This window comes from Canis aureus, chromosome 11 (assembly GCF_053574225.1).
Source record: "Canis aureus isolate CA01 chromosome 11, VMU_Caureus_v.1.0, whole genome shotgun sequence".
NCBI lineage: Eukaryota > Metazoa > Chordata > Mammalia > Carnivora > Canidae > Canis > Canis aureus.
Window position 1 is genome coordinate 71370984 of NC_135621.1, and position 19382 is coordinate 71390365.

Below are 19382 nucleotides of genomic sequence, written 5' to 3' on the forward strand. Positions count from 1 at the left end.
ATGTGGCTTAAAACATTTGATCTTGAAGGCTTATTTCCCAATTTTTCTCCCCTCCGAGAGCTCATTTTACTTAGCCCCAGTGTTATTAGCAGCAGATATGACCAGAACAATAACAGGCAAAAGCTTGTTGTACTGCTGAGAAGCTGAGATTTAGGCAGGTTGGCGAACTTGCCCAACATCCCAGAGCCAGTAGACGTTAGAGTCAGGAGCTAGGCAATTCCAGGCAGCCAGACCGAGGCAGTCTGGCTCCAGAGCTGGAGTTTAAGTCCCTACGCTCTCCTGCTGCCCCGCTCTGAACAGAACATTGTTCTGAATCTAGACAGCCTTCTCCTCATTTTTCCCTCTTTCATGAATAAGATGGAAAATGTGCTTGGCCCACTCTTTTTTCCCCGTTCTCCTGCTTCTTTGGTATACAGCAAGAACACCGCAATTCAGGGTGTGGACCACACGGCATTCAGAATTCTCAAAATAAAAGTCAGGAGACGTTTGACAGCCAATGCTTGTCAGTGTCTGCTGTGTGGAGACCCGTCAGTGGGAGGTAGATAGTTGGGAGACAAGGATTACAACACCCACTTCACGGAGGCCATGGGTGCTGGATGGGCATGGCGTGAGCGGAGATGACTGTAATAATGTGACAACAGCTGTCATAATATGATGGTGACAGGAGGGGCACAAATAAGGTACCATTAGGTTCAGAGAGGAGATCATATTTAATTTGGGGACATCAGGCAAAACTTCTCAGAGACTGTAGAATTTGAGATGAGCCTTGCGAGATAGGTTGTTGCAACAGAGATAAGAGAGAATGTGTTTCAGCTGAATGGAGTCGCATGAGCAAAGGCATGGGATGAGTGCGAGTATTGTCCCATTTTCCGGGTCGGTGGAGGCCTAGGGGAGTCACAGAAAATACATGGAAATGTGGCTTGCCCCAGGAGGTTGTTGGAAAACAGTTGTCGGCCGGTCCAGAGGGCGGTCCTGAGGTTGCCGCTGAGAAGGCCCCCTGGAGAATCACAGACATGGGGAGACGGCCCAAAGCCCTTGGCCAGGAAACCAGCGCCACAATCAACATCCTAGGCAGTGGCCAGAGGGGCGTACAAACCACTAGACCGAGAGTGAAGGAGGTCGGGAGGAAGGAGTGCAGTACATTGGAGCAAGTACCATCATTCCAGAGCGAGGTCTGTGAAATCTGGCTGCCTGAGTTCCTTTCCTGTGCGTATTTACAACAGCACACAGGATCTCGCAGAAAGTCTCCAATGCCAGACTGCTGCTCCTGTAGAAGTCCAGCAGATGGGGGCGGGGGGACATTCCTGAGCCTGAGGGCGGGGGACACTCGGGAGTTTTACTTTTTAGGAAAATTAATCTAGCAAGAGTTTGGAAAGACCAATTAGGAGTTAAGAATACCAATTACCAGACTTTACATTTGTCTAAGCCCCTAAAGTCCTGAATCTGAGTAGCAGTGGTAGGAATCAAAGAGGAGAAGCACGCAAAAAAGATTTTAGAGTTAGATTTTTGTATGCCTTGGCAGGAAATTTGAATGTAGAGGATGAGCGAGGGTAAAAAAAAAAAAAAAAAAAAATCAAAGCTATGTTGAGGATTCAGATTTGACTAACTGAAAGGATGGTGCCTTTTATAGAAATAGGGGTGAGCAAAAGATGGACCTCCCCCCACTCAGAGTTCTGAAGGAGAACAGGAAGTTTGTATATAATAGAGACCTGTTTTGTTTTGTTTTGTTTAAAGATTTTATTTATTCATAAGAGACGCAGAGAGAGAGGCAGAGACACAGGCAGAGGGAGAAGCAGGCTCCATGCAGGGAGCCCGATTCGGAACTTGATCCCGGGACCCCTGGTCACGGGGGATCCCAGGGTCACGCCCTGAGCTGAAGGCAGGTGCTGAGCCACTGAGCCTCCCAGGCATACCCCCACTTTTTTCCTAATACGACAGAGAGTAGGGCCCTAAGATACGTAAACACAGTCCTATAGCTTCCTCCCCACAGCTCACATTTTCTGGATCTCTAATCTTGCGAAGAATACCTATGGTAAATCTATATTTTTTCATTTCTCCCTGAAATCTCCCAGCAGAATCTCTTCCGTAGTCCCACACAATTCCCCATACAGGTTAAACAGTGAGGAAGCGGAAAACTCACCAAACATACATGGACGTCCAGCTGTTAGTAAGACAAGGGACCGATTCTGAAAAATCAGAATAAAGCCGTCCCGGTAAAAGTTGCTGCAAGAAGCCTGCAAACAAAATTCAGAACGTTTACGATTTGTAATTCTCACGAAGTTTTGGTAGGATATTGCACAGTGGGAATTTTTTTTTAGCAGTTCTAAGAAGGGAACCACTGAGGTCGGGGAAGAGCCTGGAAATGAAAAGCCACACCTACGGATCTGAAAGCTCAGGGCAGGCAGTGAGCAGCCCACCAGAACCCTAAAAAAAATAAAAAAAATAAAAAAAATAAAACCCTGCAAGCGCTGGGTGAAGGGGGTGCAGGGCACTAGGTACACTAGTAATGAGCGCTCAGTGACGTACAGAATTGTTGAATCCCTATGTTGTACACCTGAAACCAGCACGGTGCTGTTTGGTAATTAAAGTGAAATTAAGGGGGGGAAACCCCTGCAAGAGGCTGAGTGAATCAAGAGTCCAAATGGTTTCAAGACTCAGAGGAAATTTTAACAAACTTAGAAATGAGGAGGGGGGCATCTGGGGGGCTCAGTTGGTTAAGCATCTGACTTCAGCTCAGGTTGTGATCTTTGGGTCCAGGGATCGAGTCCCACTTCGGATCTCTGCACTCAGCCGGGAGTCTGCGTCTCCCTCTCTCTCTCAAATACATAAATAAAATCCTTTTTTAAAAAATGAGAGAAAAAGCAAGAACACAAGATAGAGGAGAACCAGAAGACATGCCAAGAACTGCAGGGGGGACCGAGGGCCCGACCCGGTCAGCAGTTGGCGCCCGTTCAGCGAGTGCGGGCGCCCTGAGGGAATCCGGGGAGGCCGCGGGTCCGGAGGTCGCGGTGCAGGAGGACGCCAGCGCTCACACTCACACGAGGTAGCTTCTCTGTTCAGTGGCGAACAGGTGATTGAAAGGAGAGGCCGAGACTCAAATCGCGTGTCTGGTTCCTGAAAAAATAGACGAACCTACCGAACCAGAACCTCTTTTCTTAAAAAGTGTGTGTTTGGGTAGCGCTGGCGTCCCTGGGGGAACCCCTTTGCTCGCTCCTCCCCAGATCACCTCACCCGCTGTCCCCGCTCCCCACCAGGCACCGACGAAGATGCCATCATCGGTGTCCTTGCCCACCGCAACACGGCCCAGCGCCAGGAGATCAGGACGGCCTACAAGAGCACCATCGGCAGGGTAGGCTGCGGCCCCTGCGGCCCCCCAGGACCTCCCGGGGCAGGGAGGCCGGGCCCCTCCCCGTCTCGATTCCTGCAGTGGCCCTGTGTTCGCTAGAGCGGATCCTTGCCTTGTTTAAAGATGTTCTTTGGGGGAAAAAACCTAAAATGATGTCAGCAGCTTCCGTCCGCTGCCCTTGGGCAGGAGTGACTTCTGGGGGCTCTTGCTGTCTTCCCACTCGGCCCCTCGCGGGGACTCGGTTGCTCAGTGGACTCCGCCGCCACCCTTGGGAGCACCTCCCCTGATCCTGGTCGGGCTTAGGCCACCGCGGACGACAAAGCGGTGCTTAGACCTTGTTTGTTTTAAAAAGGCTCTCCTGGGCCTGAGAGTCCCTGCTGACCCTTCCGCACACGCCCACCTGTAGCGTATATTCATTCCTCTGATGATCCTCAGCCGAGGGGCACCCTCTCAAGTTCCCGAGCGGGGCCTGGGTGTTTGTGAACACGCGGTCGATTTGTCCGCTCAGCTGACGTGTTCAGAAAGGGAGCCTCTTTCAAACTCGGCTTTCGGCGCTCACTTAGCAGGACCGTTGCACCCAAACTTCCCTCGTCACTGCGGACCCACCTGTGTGATTGGCAGGAAGCCTTTTTTACCGAGGCAGGGCTGTCAAGGGGTGATTGAGGTCTCGGAGACCTTTCGGCTCGTGCGACCGCAGCTGCTCTCGAAGGCTAAGCGGTGGCGGTGGCGGGGACAGGGTGGCGGGCTGCTCACCGGCGCGTCTGCGGGCCAGCTGTGGCGGGGACCCGGCAGGGAAAGGGATTCTTCGCAGCTCAGACTGTCTTTTGGGCATTTGAAACTCCCCTCCGTCCCGCAGACACTTAATGAGCACAAACCGGTGTGAACACGCATGGGATAGATGAACTGGAATATTCAGCCTCAGAACTAAGCTAATCTGACGGCCGTTTGGCACGATGCCCAACGTTAGTGGACTGAGCACTAAGTAGTTTGTTCACCTGTTCGGTGTCTGTGGATTTGGCCTAGAAATCTGCACAAGAGATGAAACACGGGGCTGTCAGTCAGGTTTTTGAGAATCGGAGATCTGACTTGAACAGTATCTCAGCTTCTTACTTTAGTTGATCAATTTTTTAAAAAGATTTTATTTATTTATTCATGAGAGACAGAGAGAGGCAGAGACCCAGGCAGAGGGAGAAGCAGGCTCCATGCAGGGAGCCCGATGCGGGACTCGATCCCAAGACCCCGGGGTCATGGCCTGGGCCGAAGGCAGATGCCGGACTGACTGAGCCCCCTGGGGCCCTTTGCAAAGCTCTTCAATGCCTGCTTACGGGGGATGCTCGGCTCCTCAAATCTGCCTCTGCGTTGTTTGCGGTGACACGCGGGTTTGGCCGAAGCACAGGAAGAAAGGCTGGTGTCGCAGAGCCGTAGGGCGAAGGGCCTCATAAAGGCCTCTTAGCATAAGGGTAGGCACGCGGATGCGGCAGGGAGCCTTTGCAGACCTCCGCGGTGCGGCTGCGGCTGCGGGAGAGGGACCCCGGGAGGAGGCAGGGGCGACTCAGAGTCACCAGCAGGGGAGCTGGGACCGTGCAGGCCTCGCGGCCGGTCCCCGGGCCCCCCCGAGGGCCGCTGGTTGCCGTGAGCCTGGCGGGTGAACGGCCCCGGCTCGCTCCGCAGGACCTGATGGACGACCTGAAGTCGGAGCTGAGCGGCAACTTCGAGCGGGTGATCGTGGGGATGATGACGCCCACCGTGCTGTACGACGTGCAGGAGCTGCGCAGGGCCATGAAGGTACGCGCCCGCCTGCCCTGCAGCGCCCGGGCCCGCTCCTCCCCGGGTCCAGCCCCACGGCCTCCCGGCGCCGTCGCGGCCTTGGAGAGGTGAAGCCTCGCGGCTGCCGAGGCGGGGGCTCCCAGCTGGCGGAGGGGGTTCTCGGCCAGCGCCTGCCCGTCCTGAATCCCTGTCAGCGAGCAGCCTCGTGCCAGGCGAAGAGGTGCTGGTCTTTGCCAGGAGGTTCAAAGCCTGGGGGAGGTCGAGGAGAGTCGCCCCGGCCCCCGTCGCGGGCAGACGCGGGGCACAGCCTGGCGCAGCAACCGTCCGGCAGAAACGGCCCAGAGGGGTTGCGGTCACTAGACAGCGTCGTGGTGAAGCACCCTGCAGTTTGGGCGGGACAATTAAGATGGGCAAATCCTGGTGCTAGAACCCCGTGGGTTGTCTTTACGCCCCGTGGGTTCTGGGCCGGAGGCCTAGGTCCGCGCTCAGCACGCAGACGGGCTCCTAACCCGCTGTCTCCCGGCCTGGCGTTCAGGGAGCTGGCACGGATGAGGGCTGCCTCATCGAGATCCTGGCCTCGCGGACGCCCGAGGAGCTCCGGCGCATAAACCAGACCTACCAGCTCCGTATGTAGCCCCCAGTGGCCCCGTTGGGCTTTCCTTGTGATTTGAGAAGTACTCGCGGGGGCTGGTGCCCACCGATTCAGCCGTCCTCATGGAGACCCTGACCACGGGGGATCCCCAGCTTCAGGCTGTGCTTTCAGGCGGGTCCCCGTCTAGGGAAGTGACAGTCCCGTGGCTTCTCAGGACCTTTCTGGTGAAGATGCCACTGCCCCGGAGCCCCCCGGTGTAGCATTACTATTATTCTGGAGGTTGGAGGGTTGTTCCTTACGATCAGACAGGTGTGTTGAAAAGGGGGGGCACCAGCGAGCCTTAACCGTCCCAGGGGCTGGCCCGGAGGGGCTTCTGGGCCCACCTCTTACCTCCAGACTGGCCTGTATCCCCTCCAGGCATCTCAGAAAGATGGACATTTGCTCCCCTCTTAAAAATCTCCAGAGGATGAAGCCCACCTAGGAAGAGCCTTTAAAATACACCTTTTTGCCCTACGAATGCGATTTAAAAAAAAAAAAATTGCACAAAGGTTTAGATCCTACAAAGCTTATTTGGTATTGTTGACGTCACTACAAACATCCACCAGCGGCAGGTTGGCCAACCAACGCGGCACCTCCGCACGCTGGAGCGTGTGTCGGCATCGGAGCGTCCATTGAAGGATATTATCAGATTCCATGAAATGGGTTACAGAGGAGGAGGAGTTCTGTGGGGTTTTTCCCTCCTTCGTGTTATTTATGTGTTTTTCCCTTAGTTTTCCATAGCAAGTGTGTACTGCTCTGTAGAAGGAGAACAAGATAGTGGGGGCTGGGTCAGTGCTCAGAGCAGGAGGCCCTAAGCCGGGCGCTTGGCTCAAGGTTTTCTGTCCCCGGGGGCGTGAGGCTTGGGGCTTCTCTGGGGAGCCCCCCCGGCCCTTGGCCCTGACAGCCCCCTCCCAGGGCCCGACCCCGGGCACCCACTGCTCCGCTTGCCTGTCCTCGGCCCGTCGGCGCCCCCACCCCGCCGCCCTGTGCCACCAGCCGGGCCCGGGCCGCGGGAAGGTTGGGGTGCGGAGCCGGCGGCCTCGGGGGGCTGACGGGCGCCCTCGCTCTGTCCCCAGAGTACGGCCGGAGCCTCGAGGACGACATTCGCTCCGACACGTCCTTCATGTTCCAGAGGGTGCTGGTGTCGCTGTCGGCCGTGAGTCCTCCCGCGGGGCCCTCTCCCCTCCCTCCCTCCCTCCTTCCCAGGCCCGGGCTCCTCAGGGACGTGACAGGTGCCGGGGCCCCTGCCCAGGGCTTCCCACGCTCCCCAGGGAGGGGGGCAGGCACCGGGCTCCTGTCATCAAGGCGGGGACACTGCCGGGGGCCGGGGACAGGCTCGGGCCGAGAGCGCGGCGGCGGACACCGAGCAGGGCTTCTCGAGCGAGGCGCCCACGGCGCGGGGGCCTGGGGGTGTGGGCCTCGGGGCAGGGGAGCCGGTGGGCACCCGGCAGGGGGACCGGGTGCTGCCAGGAGCAGGGGGCAGGACGCCCTGGGACGCGGGGGCCGGGTGGGGACCACCAAGGCTCTGGGAGCCCCGCAGTGAGCGGCATTTCCGGGCGTCCTGGGACCGCACCGTGCAGGTGGCCTGGCCTGGAGGTGACCTCGGGATTCCGGGTGACCCAGGGCAGGGGCGCCGGAGGCAGCAGACGCGGCTCCTCCCCTCCTCCTTCCTGGGGGGGGCGCTTCCCCGAGTGGCCCCCCAGAGCAGCTCATCTCCTGACGTGCCTGTCCCAGTGCTGCTGCTCTTCCAACAGAGGACGACCCAGGGCGCCCTCCAGCCCCCCGCAGCCCCCCCACTCCTCGCAGCGCCCGCCTGCTTCTCCTGTTTTGCCCACTTTGCTCGTCGCCTCCCAGACTTAGCATCCGGCGGGCCCGGCCTGGAGCCCAGGGGCCGGAGGCCGCGTGGCAACAAACCTCAGCCGGCAGAGCGGAGGGGAGGCCTAGCATCCCTCCACGGCCTGGGCCCTGGGTCTCTCCTGTTCCCAGCCCCCATTTGGCAGAGTCTATCAGTGCGGGTTTGCCAGCTGGGAAGGCCTTCGTCCCAGGGACGGGGTGGGTGACGGCAGTCAGCAGGCTGTGGTCGCGCTCCTTCCCCGTCCGCTGGAGCCACTGGCTCTGGTTAGAGCCGCGGGAATAACACAGGCACATTCGAAGGGCATCGCCCCCCCCCCCCCGGCATTTGGTCTGCACAGTGCCCCCCGCCCCTGCCTTCACGGACACTCTCTCATCCCTTTGCCTTGTTTTTCTCAGGGTGGCAGGGATGAAGGAAATTTTCTGGACGATGCTCTCATGAGACAGGATGCTCAGGTCAGTAGAACTGCAGCTTCTCTCTTTTCTGTTGCCAACAAGGCTTTAGTGGGTGGACCCCCCCCCCCTTTCATATTTCAGTGTGTGTCGTCCAGGCTGGGAGATGTCCTATGGAAAAAAATAAAAGATTCCCGCAGATGACCTTCAATAGCAGTAATTTTTTTTTAAAGATTTTATTTATTTATTCATGAGAGACACAGAGAGAGAGAGAGAGAGAGAGGCAGAGACACAGGCAGAGGGAGAAGCAGGCTCCATGCAGGGAGCCCCACGTGGGACTCAATCCCGGGTCCCCAGGATCACGCCCTGGGCTGAAGATGGTGCTAAACCACTGAGCCACCGGGGCTTCCCAGCAGAAATTTCTTGCAGAAATACCTGGGGCTCCGGGTGACACAGGGGATCATTATATAAGCATCCCTGGGTTCTTGACATTGGGACCATGGTCTGGCCCCCCCAGAGAGCCATGGAGCATCTTTTGAATCACTTGGAGGTGAAGGGACCTGCCTTTGCCGCATTTACCTTGCATTTTTACGTTTGATAGAACCTGCGTAAAACAGCCTGCGCAGTATGTACCCTATCGGGTAAAATTAATTTCAAAGTCCAAGAGGCAGTTGTTTGCCTGGTGCCCGGCCCACCACCGATGCCTGCCCTGGCGCCAACCCCTGATTCCTTTACTGAATTAGTGGCCAGATAACACTAATCATAATAGCTGATTAAAAAGAAATGGGGGGATCCCTGGGTTTGGTGCCTGCCTTTGGCCCAGGGCATGATCCTGGGGTCCTGGGATCGAGTCCCGCATTGAGCTCCTTGCATGGAGCCTGCTCCCTCTGCCTGTGTCTCTGCCTCTCTCTTTCTCTATCATGAATAATAAATAAATAAGCAAATCTTTAAAAAAAAAAAAAAAAGAAAGAAATGGGTCCTTACCAGGTGCCAAACACTGTTGTAGCTGTTGACACGAGATATGTCATTGAATCCTTGCAGTAACCCTACGAACCGAGCGCTGCTCTCCCCAGCTCATGGACAAGGAAGTTGAGCCTTACAGATGCTCAGTCCCTCGCTCAGGCTTCATGGGGAATGCATGGCTGAGTAGGATGGGGCCCGAGGCAGTTGGGATCTAGATGCTGTACTCTTAACCAACGTACAGCCACAGGGGAGGATTGGTCCCATTCGGTACGTGAGGCGTGAACCACTCTGGGTTCTGCAGGAGAGAACCCGTTGCTTTCTCCAGAAGGGAGGGGGTAAACGTGCCACAGGAGTCCCGAAGGTACAAGGAGGACCATCCCATACTGGAAAAACAGGAAATTGCCTTTAATCCGGAAGCTTTGAGGAGGGAGGAGGTGTTGAAAACGTTGGAACCCCTGGATGCTGCTGTGAGGCTCAGCTACCTCAAGGACAGCATCTGTGGATGTGGGAAGGCGCCTCCGTGGCCCAGGGGAATCTCCCCTTCAGTGAAGAGTCAGCGGGCACTTCATTCCTGAGACGCCGTACCCGCCTTCAGTTCCTGGGGGGTCTCCTGGGCACCGGGCGTCCCATGGACCACCTTACACTTTTTCCTCACCACACATCTGTGAAGCAGGTAGTGTTCCTTCGTATGCTTAGAGATAAGACAGCGATGCAAAGGTTTAAATACCTCGTCCAAGACCACATAGCTGGTGGAATTGGGCTCTTTGCAGCCGTGCAACTCAATGAACAGGTGTTTTGGGGGCTCTTCAAGGGGCACAGTTCCCTGTGGGGGTGTGATGAGGTACAAAGGGGCTTCCAAGTAAGTTTGGGCTGGGGGAGTCAGATGGAGGGAGTAGAGTTCACAGTCAGTTTTTCTGGATCCTTTCGAGTCTCACCAGGAGGTGAGGAACTTGAGAACAACTGCAGCTGAGATTTCAGCTCTTGTAGGATAAGGCCGTAGGAAAACCTTGGCAGCCTTTGCTCTGTGACTTGTATCAGCAGCACCGGGGCGGTGTCTGCAAACACTGCGTTACCGAAGCTGGATTTTGACGGAGGAAAGTAAGTGAGTTCGAGATGAGAAGACTGATCCGGGCAGGTGGAGTTAGGTAGTGGTTCCTTCTGGAGGGTGGGCCTCTGAAAGTACGGAGGCTGTTACCCCACTAGTCCCATTTTAGTCCAATTTTATCTGTTCTTGGGATGGAACTCGCACGGGAGGACGTCATAAGGAGCACTCAGAATTCTTACTTGAGGGATCCCTGGGTGGCGCAGCGGTTTGGCGCCTGCCTTTGGCCCAGGGCGCGATCCTGGAGACCCGGGATCGAATCCCACATCGGGCTCCCGGTGCATGGAGCCTGCTTCTCCCTCTGCCTCTCTCTCTCTCTCTCTCTCTCTGTGACTATCATAAATAAATAAAGAAAAAAATATTAAAAAAAAAAAAAAAAGAATTCTTACTTGAGGAAGAAACGTGCGATATATTAAGACTACATTAAAAACGCCCTCAAGAGCTTTTGCGAGCTGACGCATCTTGATTCCCTTCTTCTGGGAAACAAACAAATACAGGCATAGGAAACATCGGCACGAACACTGGAAGCTGTGGAGGAGGAGGAGGCCCACTGAAATGCCAGGTGGGCAGCACCGCTGGGCCAAGCGCCCCGGAAGGGCGTCCACCCCCCCCGAAGCTGGAAGCAGGCACAGCAGCTTTATGCGGAGGCCGAGGCTCCTTGGGGAATCCTAGGTCTTTGCTGCACGCCATGTGCTCGCCATGTGCTCACCACCCGCGCTCCTGCTTGACGTCCGTCCAAATAAGGAGCGAGGCCTCGCTCCGAGAAGAATCCACTTGTCTTGTTCTACAGGGAAAAAGCAGCTCTGGACAGACTGCTCATCACGGAAGAATAGAAGAGCACGGAAAGCAGCACACCCTCAGCGCAAGCACCGTGTGGCCGGGGGACCAGCAGGAGCGGGAGGGAGGCAGGTGGGCCCAGGTGGAGAGGAGGACGCAGATTTCAGCTTCGGACCCCAAGACGCACGAGAGAAGACACATTCCGATGAAACAAGAGCTGCACAAACAGACCGACGAGAGTGCAGTGGGAAAATAACAGGTGACGATGGGCGGATGAGGCGCGAGGAGAGCTGGCGGGAAGCTAGAGGAGCCGACCGGAGGATGTTGGGTGCAACTCTGGGCGTGAGGGTGATGAGGTATTGCCCAGGGAGCCCCGGGCCCTCCCGGCTCTAAAGTTCCAGGGTTCGGTGAATTGACTCTAAAGCAGTGAGGAACGAAGACCCAGACGAGGAGACGGAGGTCAGCCCAGCAGGTGGCCCAACGTGTCAAGTGAGGGCACCTTGAGAAATTTAACAAGCGTGCAGCTCAGGAGTGTTGACTCTGCAGAGTCTTGTGAAGCCAGTCTCCAGAACCTTCTCACCTTGCGAGACGGAAACTCCATACCCACTAAACCCGTTGAACGACTCCTCATCTCCCGCTCCCCGCAGCCACTGACACGATTCGGTTTCCTGAGTCTAGGAGTCTGACCTCTCCGGGCGCCTCATCCAAGTCCATCACACGGGACCCATGTTTGTGCAACTGGCTTATTTCACTTCACGTGACGTCCGCGAGCTTCATCCTCGTCGTAGCCATGGTCCGAGTTCCCTTCCGCCTTAAGGCTGCGTGGTACCCATGCCACGCCTGCACATTGGGCTCATCCGTTCGGGTGCCAGGGGACAGTTGGGCTGCTCCTACCTTTCAGCTGTTGTGAGTACTGCTGCTGGGAGCATCCCCGTAAGGTCGGCTTTCAGTTCTTTTGACCGTATACTCAGAAGTCATGTTATTAGGTCGTACGGTAATTTTATTCTTAATTTTTTCAGGAACAGCTATAATACTGCTTTCTGTAGCAGCTGCACCGTTCTCCATCCTTAACAATCACAGGGTTCCATTTTCTCTACATCTTCGCCAACACCCGCTATTATGTTCTGTTTTGCTTTTTTTTTTTTAAATAGCAGTGAGGGGGCAGCCCTGGGTGGCTCAGCGGTTTAGTGCTGCCTGCAGCCCAGGGTGTGATCCTGGGGACCTGGGATCGAGTCCCACGTAGGGCTCCCTGCATGGAGCCTGCTTCTCCCTCTGCCTGTGTCTCTACATGTGTGTGTGTGTGTCATAAATAAATAAATAAATAAATAAATAAATAAATAAATAAATAAAATCTTTTAAAGAAATGAATGAATGAATGAATGAATGAATGAATAAATAAATAAATAGCAGTGAGGTGGGGCACCTGGGTGGCTCTACCTTTGGCTCAGGTCATGATCTTGGGGTCCTGGGACCGAGCCCCACATCAGGCCCCTTGCTCAGCCAGAGGCCTGCTTCTCCCTCTGCCTCTGCCTACCGCTCCCCTGCTTGTGCTCTCCCTCTCTGTCACATGAATAAGTAAGATCTTTAAAATAAGTAAAAATAAACAGCAGTGAGGAGATATGAATAGTAGCTTTGATTTATCAATAATATAGTAAAAGCAAGCAGAATTTCTGATAGTCCTACCTGTTTAGAATGTAAGCAATTACTGATGGGTCCTGGTCCTACCGTGAGACCTTCGATAGCCTCGAGCAAATCACAGATCTTTCTAGAGCAGTGTTGTCCGATGGAACTTTCCGTGATGCTGAAACTGTTCACATTGGCGTTGTCTAGGATGGGTAGCCACTAGCTAATTTTAATTAACTAAAATAAAATAAAATTTAAAATTTGACTCTTCAGCCGGACCAGCCACACGAGGCCACTGAGCTCTTGAAATGTCGCTTGTGTGACTGAGGAGTTGAATTTTAAATGTAATTTCGTTTTAGTTAGCTAAAATGTAAATAGCCACATTTGGTTGGTGGCTACTGTACAGAAGACTGGGTCTAGGGCATTCCTTTTAGCTCTGAAAGATAGAACAGTGTGGGGCGTCTGCCTGGCTCAGTCGGTGGAGCATGTAACTCTTGATCTCAGGGTTGTGAGTTCGAGCCCCACATTGGGTGTAGAGATTACTTAAAAATAAAATCTTAAAAAAAAGAGGGATCCCCCTCCCCCAAAAAAGAGGGATCCCTGGGTGGCTCAACGGTTTGGCGCCTGCCTTTGGTCCAGGGCGTGACCCTGGAGACCCGGGATCGAGTCCCACATTGGGCTCCCTGCGTGGAGCCTGCTTCTCCCTCTGCCTGTGTCTCTGCCTCTCTCTCTTTCTGTCTCTCTCTCTGATGAATAAATAAATAAAATATTTTTTTAAAAAAGAAAAAGAATCATGTAGTCCACATATAGGGAGCTGCTGGTGCTTGCCTTGACTCCCCCATTAGTCTTTTTTGGGGGGAACGGGGAGGGGGCACAGGGAGAGAGAATCATAAGCAGGCTCCACACCCAGCAGGGAGCCGAGGCGGGGCTTGATCTCAGGATCACGACCTGAGCTGAAATGGAGAATCAGATGCTTGACCAACAGAGCCACCCAGGCGCCCCAAGGTCCCATCAGTTTTATACCTAAAGGAAAATCTTGAGTCATCGCCACTCACCACAAACAGCTCTTCCACACCCATTACCAACAAAATAAAACGAAGCCAGCTCGGCTCTTTGATGTTCTGGAAATATTTGCATGTTTCCTGGCACCTTCTCTGTGATGTTTTAAACTTGTGCTTTGTTTGGCGTCAGGACCTGTATGAGGCTGGAGAGAAGAAATGGGGGACAGATGAGGTGAAATTTCTGACTGTTCTCTGCTCCCGGAACCGAAATCACCTGTTGCATGGTAAGGCCCTTGCCTCATCTTCCAAAGACCTGAAAGACAATGAAAACTGTGTTGTCCATAATTAATTGAGAATTTTCCCCCTTTACTTGGTACAAGAAACAGATCGTACTGAAGGGTCTTAGATGCCTAACCTTGGAAATGCAGGAGCGCAGCGATGTGCATGAGGGTCGATTTCTGAAAGATTCATTATGAAAACTTAGCATATACAGCGTATTCGTAGGACTTTGACATTCCTGTTTGTAGGAAACCAACCTTCATAGTCTTTTTTCTAAAGCAGCCCTGTTTAATTTTAGTTACATAAGAAAAAAAATCTTCAGTATGTCAGTGAGCAATAAAATAAAATTGTGGGTTGACATTTGTTCTTATTTAATATCCAAGTTGTAAAGTTGAGAGACATGATTTCTTTAGGGAGTCTGTTGCATAAGATAAATAGTGGATAATTTCGAATTTTATTTCCTATGTGTAATGTTTCTAATTTGCTTCTGATAATGCTAGTCTTTATAATGTGCTTTTAACATCTTTGGGGGGTAAAACTGTAGAACATTTGTCGTCAGGTTTACTTTCTTATGAACAGCAATGAGGGTTTAATAAGATATTTCATCTTTTATATAAGCTCTTTAGGTCTTTATGTTGCATCATAAATTTGTCAACCTACCATGCCTTGTAATTACAATTTATAAAACCTACGGGAAATTTGAGAAGAATGAGTTTGGTAAATTGAAAACATAAAGTAACTGAAAATTACGGCACGTTTGGAAGTTGCACTTATTTCGGATATTCCACAGTGACTAAAAATAGGTGATTGCACCTGTTAAATGTCATGAGCTACCATCAGATGCACCAACTTCTGACTCAGCTCCTTGTTTCTTTGCCTTCCCTTGCCAGAGGACTAATTACATACACCTCCCCCTGGTGGTTATTTTCCAGAAACGGCAGATCCTCCAAAAGATGCAAACAGCTTTGTAACAATTTTCACTTCTAGGCACAGGTCTGTTACTGGGAAGTCATAACATACCTGCCCTGGAAGACAGTCGAAGAAGCACTATTTGGATAAAGAAAACTTCATGATTTACTTACCAACCGACACTACTAGGGAGGATTCAAGTAACTAAGGTTTTATTCATTATCTTCTAGGTGCAGCGCTAAGCGCGTGATAAGCATTGCTCGCTGCGACATCCCATTGGAGCAACCATTATTTCCCATTTTACAGCCTAGAAAACTGAGGTTTAGAAGCTGTGTCCATTAGATCTTTTGATTCTAAGCAATAGACGCTGATTCCCATCTAAGTAAGAAGAAGGAATCCTACAGAATGGGACAAGAGGGGAAAGGGAAAATACTGGTGGCTCATTGAATTGGAAAGGGAGAGCCGAACATTTCCAGGAGGTACAGAAGTCAAGGCAGATCCAGGCATCTCAGGGGAAGGGGGAGTCCCATATTTTATTTGTAAGGCAGAGTCTCCCAAAGTCTTCATTGAAAATGTTGCTCCTCGAACCCCTACTGCAGACTGGCTAAGAATCTCCAAAAGGGTTCATCACATTCCAAAACACTTGTCCTAAAGTGAGAGAAAATTGTGTTACAGTCTATTTATTAGAAGATGCAACCATTTGTTATCAAACGTGACTCGGTAGTGAAGGGGGTGAAGGACTCTGGTTTGGATGAGCCGAAAGGAGGGTGAACATACAGGTGACGGCTGAGGCCACCGTCACACTCAGACGTGTTCTGCCCGTCAAGGGAACAACGAGAAAAGAACGCAAATCTCTCTAGACGTTATCCCCACTTTACGTGTGAGCAAACAGGGTCCTAAACAAGGGAAAGGGCTTGCCTGCTGTCCTCCGAGACTCTCCATATATCCCTTCGTCCTCTCCTTGCACCTGTTCCTCTGGCCATACGCCTCCTGGTCCTCACTGACGTTGCTGATGTCAGTTTGCTCCTGATGTACGCCGAAGAGTAGTGAGCTCTAGAAAGATGCCCATTCTCTCCCTAAATTTTAGTTTCCTCCCTTTTGTTATTATTTATAATTCCATTTTGTTACTGTTTGTAGTGTTTGATGAATACAAAAGGATATCACAGAAGGATATTGAGCAGAGTATTAAATCTGAAACATCCGGTAGCTTTGAAGATGCTCTGCTAGCCATAGGTAAGCTGGTGGGTTGTGGGTGGGGAGCAGAGAAACAAATGTTTATAGACTTTCCTCCTTACCACTTGTTGTCATGGGGATATAGTATTTGTTTTCAGGGATTAAAAAAATGCTAAATCACTCATAATGGGATTTGGAATTTTTTTTAAGGTCTTATTTATTTATTTGAGAGAGAGAGAGAGAAAGCATGAGCAGGGGAAGGGACAGAGGGAGAGGAAGAAGCAGGCTCCCCACTGACCCGCAGGATTATGACCTGAGCCCAAAACAGATGCTTAACTGCTTAACCACTTAACCAACTGAGCCACCCACGCACCCCAAGATCCAGAATTTTATTTTATTTTTTAAAATTTATTTATTAATGAGAGATAGAGGTAGAGACACAGGCAGGGGGAGAAGCAGGCTCCATGCAGGGAGCCCGACGTGGGACTCAATCCTGGGACTCCAGGATCACGCCCTGGGCCGAAGGCAGGCGCTAAACCGCTGAGCCACCCAGGCACCCCAAGATCCAGAATTTTAGACAAGAACTATTATATGTGTTATTGTATTATGTAGCTTTACGTATTGTATATCCTCTGTGCTTTTGCATCTCAGTATACTGGAAGGATAATCCTAAATTAGCGGTCTCTCGCGGGTCTATGAATTGTTAGAATTAATAAAGGTTTCATATGGTACAGATAGTAATCATTTTGAAACTATATGCTGCCTTTTGCTTTAATTGCCTTTATTAATCAATTCTTCAATTAATTGCTTTATTAATTACTTCTCCATGGCCTATGTTCATAAAACATTGTTTGGCTAAAATTTTTCCAAAAAAGCCTTCTAGAGATACAATTTCATACCTTGCAGAAACAGAGAGAACTGTCACTTTTTTCTCATAGATTTTATCTGTAATTTTTTAAATTTCTTTTTTTATCTCTTAACAGTAAAGTGCATGAGGAACAAATCTGCGTACTTTGCTGAAAGGCTTTATAAATCTATGAAGGTAAATGGCTTCATTCTTGGCATCTGAATGACTCCAACATGTCTTGTGTCCACTGCATGTTTACTTCTGTTTCCCACACAAATTAACCAAAATTGGCCCGAGATATTCAGTTCAATCAGTGCCTGCTAATAATAATAATAATAATATTAGGTAATATTTATTGAGTAGTTATAACATGTGATTGCTATTTTTAATGCTGTATACATATGGGGCAGCTGAATGGGGCAGGTGCTGTTGTAAACCCCCATTTTACAGATGAGGAAACTGAGACACAGGGAGGTATGCAGGTTGCCCAAGGTCCTCAGTGAGGAAGTAAAGGAGCAGGGATGCAAGCACTGGCGGTCTGGCTTCAGAGCCCAGGCCCCTAAATGTGCATTGTACTGTGTGCAGACCCCCTTGCTGGGAACCATGGGAGATGCAGGAGAGATCAAAAGGTAGGAAGGGGAAGGCAGGTATGGGCAAAATGCAAATACTAACAAAACAGAATGTAAGACAGTAGTTGAGGACCCAAATACATAGGAGCACAGAAAGAAGAGTATTTTTTTCTTTTCAGTATTTGTTGAGGGGGTGAGGATCAGAAGAGACTATACGGAGAAGTTGGTATATTTGAGCAGGACCTTCAAGGAAGTTTAACCTGGGAGGGTTTGATAGGGTAGGAAGGATGGTGAGGCTGGGGGGAGGGACATTGGGGGCGAGGAATCATTGCAGGCGAGGCAGCAGGCTGAGAATGCAGGGTAGGAGTCCTTGGCAGGGAGTGGTCTCCTGTGGTGGGAATCCAGAGCGTTGGAGAGGGAAGTGGGGACCCCCGCACACGGGTGGGAGCAGTAGTCCCGGGCTTTCTAAGTGTGCCGCGGAGCACGTCTCCTTCAAGAGAGCCCTGCTCAGGTTGGCCGTGCTAAGCTGAGGAAGGGAGCGTCTGGAAACCAGCATGGGTCTCGTTCTCTTCCTTAGGGCTTGGGCACAGATGATGACACCCTCATCAGGGTTATGGTGTCTCGAGCGGAGATCGATATGATGGACATCCGGGAGAGCTTCAAGAGGCTTTACGGAAAGTCTCTGTACTCCTTCATCAAGGTGGGTCGGGAGCCCGGCCTCGCCCGGGGAAAGCCCTGAGGAAAGAAAGGGTTGGAACGGGGCGCTCGGACCTTCTCGGCTGCCCCCTACCAAGCTGGTCCTTCCGGTTTCAATCTCTGCCAGGCTGGAGGCTGGAAATGTCTGCCTTCCAAAGGCAGCGATTATTTCATGTTGAGCTCAGACAGAGAAAGGGGAGATACAGATGGGAGGGAGGGAGGGAGAGAGAGAGAGAGAGAGAGAGAGAGAGAGAGAGAGAGGGAGGAGGCTCGGAGGGCGGGAAGGAGCAGAGGGGGAGGGAGAAGCAGCCCCCCGCTGCGCAGGGAGCCCTCCGGGCTGCTGGGCTGGGCCTCCGGGACGATGACCTGAGCCCAAAGCAGACACTTAACTGACCCAGCCACCCAGGCGCCCCAAGACAGAGTAGATTTTAATGAATACTCTTACGAGTGCAATTTCCTGGGGCACCTGGGCAGCTCAACTCAACCGAGTTGAGCGTCTGCCTTAAGCCCAGGGCCTGATCCTGGAGACCCGGGATCGAGTCCCACGTCGGGCTCCCCGCATGGAGCCTGCTTCTCCCTCTGCCTGCGTCTCTGCCTCTCTCTGTCTGTGTCTCTCGTGAATAAAGAAGTAAAATCTTTAAAAAAAATTTTTTTAAAGAGTGCAATTTCCTTGTCCGCCTGCTTACGGTGACCACTACACAGCTAAATCAGTCTTCCGGAACCCTCTTCAGCGCCAGCTGAGATCTGCCAAACATGGGAAGGCACGTTAGCTACCCCGGATTGCTGCCTTTCTCTACCTGGCAGCAGACTGCCAGGCGTGACGACAAATGATTCCCATCCCTCAAAACCCCTCATTACTGGGATTTGGCTTCCTGGGGAAGCCAGAAGGGCCTCATGAATATGAAGGCAAGACCCACTTCCCTATAGGAGCTGATGTTGCCTGCACAGCTGACTTCAAATCTGGATTTGATCCATGAATTAAGTATTCTGAATCCTACACGGAGCTTGCAGGGTGTAATTATGAGGTGATTTGAGCTGCTAAGTTTGTTACTGTGTATACAAAGCATTTAGGAACCTGTTTCTATTTCTGGACAGTCTGTGAGGTAACTATTTTGCAGAGCTGAAATAGAGCTAGCTTTAAGTAAAATACTTTTAAGATTCAGGGATGACCAGTAGGGAAGTTATGGGGAAAATGTATTTATAATATATACTATAGAGTCAATATCTCTATGTGAAGAGCTTCTACAAAACACTAAGAAAAAGGAGAAAAATCCAAAAAGAAAACATGCATTTCATGAAAAAATGAAACACTTAACAGACATTCTAAATATAGAGTGTTTAATCCAAATAATGTACGATAAATTACAGGTAAAAACAAAGCACCACCTTTCACCTAATACCTTAACAAATTTTATTTTATTTTTTTTAAGATTTTATTTATTTATTCATGAGAGA

General features: G+C 51.6%; 1 protein-coding gene across 4 annotated transcripts in view; it reads left to right on the plus strand.

Annotated features, from left to right (window-relative positions):
* ANXA4 (annexin A4) overlaps positions 1-19382 on the plus strand; it is a 49249-nt gene that overhangs the window by 24308 nt on the left and 5559 nt on the right. For all 4 annotated transcript variants that reach the window (XM_077915746.1, XM_077915747.1, XM_077915749.1 and 1 more), the window contains exons 4-12: positions 3255-3349; positions 5018-5131; positions 5649-5739; positions 6821-6900; positions 7995-8051; positions 13645-13738; positions 15780-15875; positions 16799-16857; positions 17809-17931. In XM_077915746.1, coding sequence (XP_077771872.1) covers positions 3255-3349; positions 5018-5131; positions 5649-5739; positions 6821-6900; positions 7995-8051; positions 13645-13738; positions 15780-15875; positions 16799-16857; positions 17809-17931 — 809 coding nt within the window. The remainder of the gene's footprint in view (positions 1-3254; positions 3350-5017; positions 5132-5648; positions 5740-6820; positions 6901-7994; positions 8052-13644; positions 13739-15779; positions 15876-16798; positions 16858-17808; positions 17932-19382) is intronic.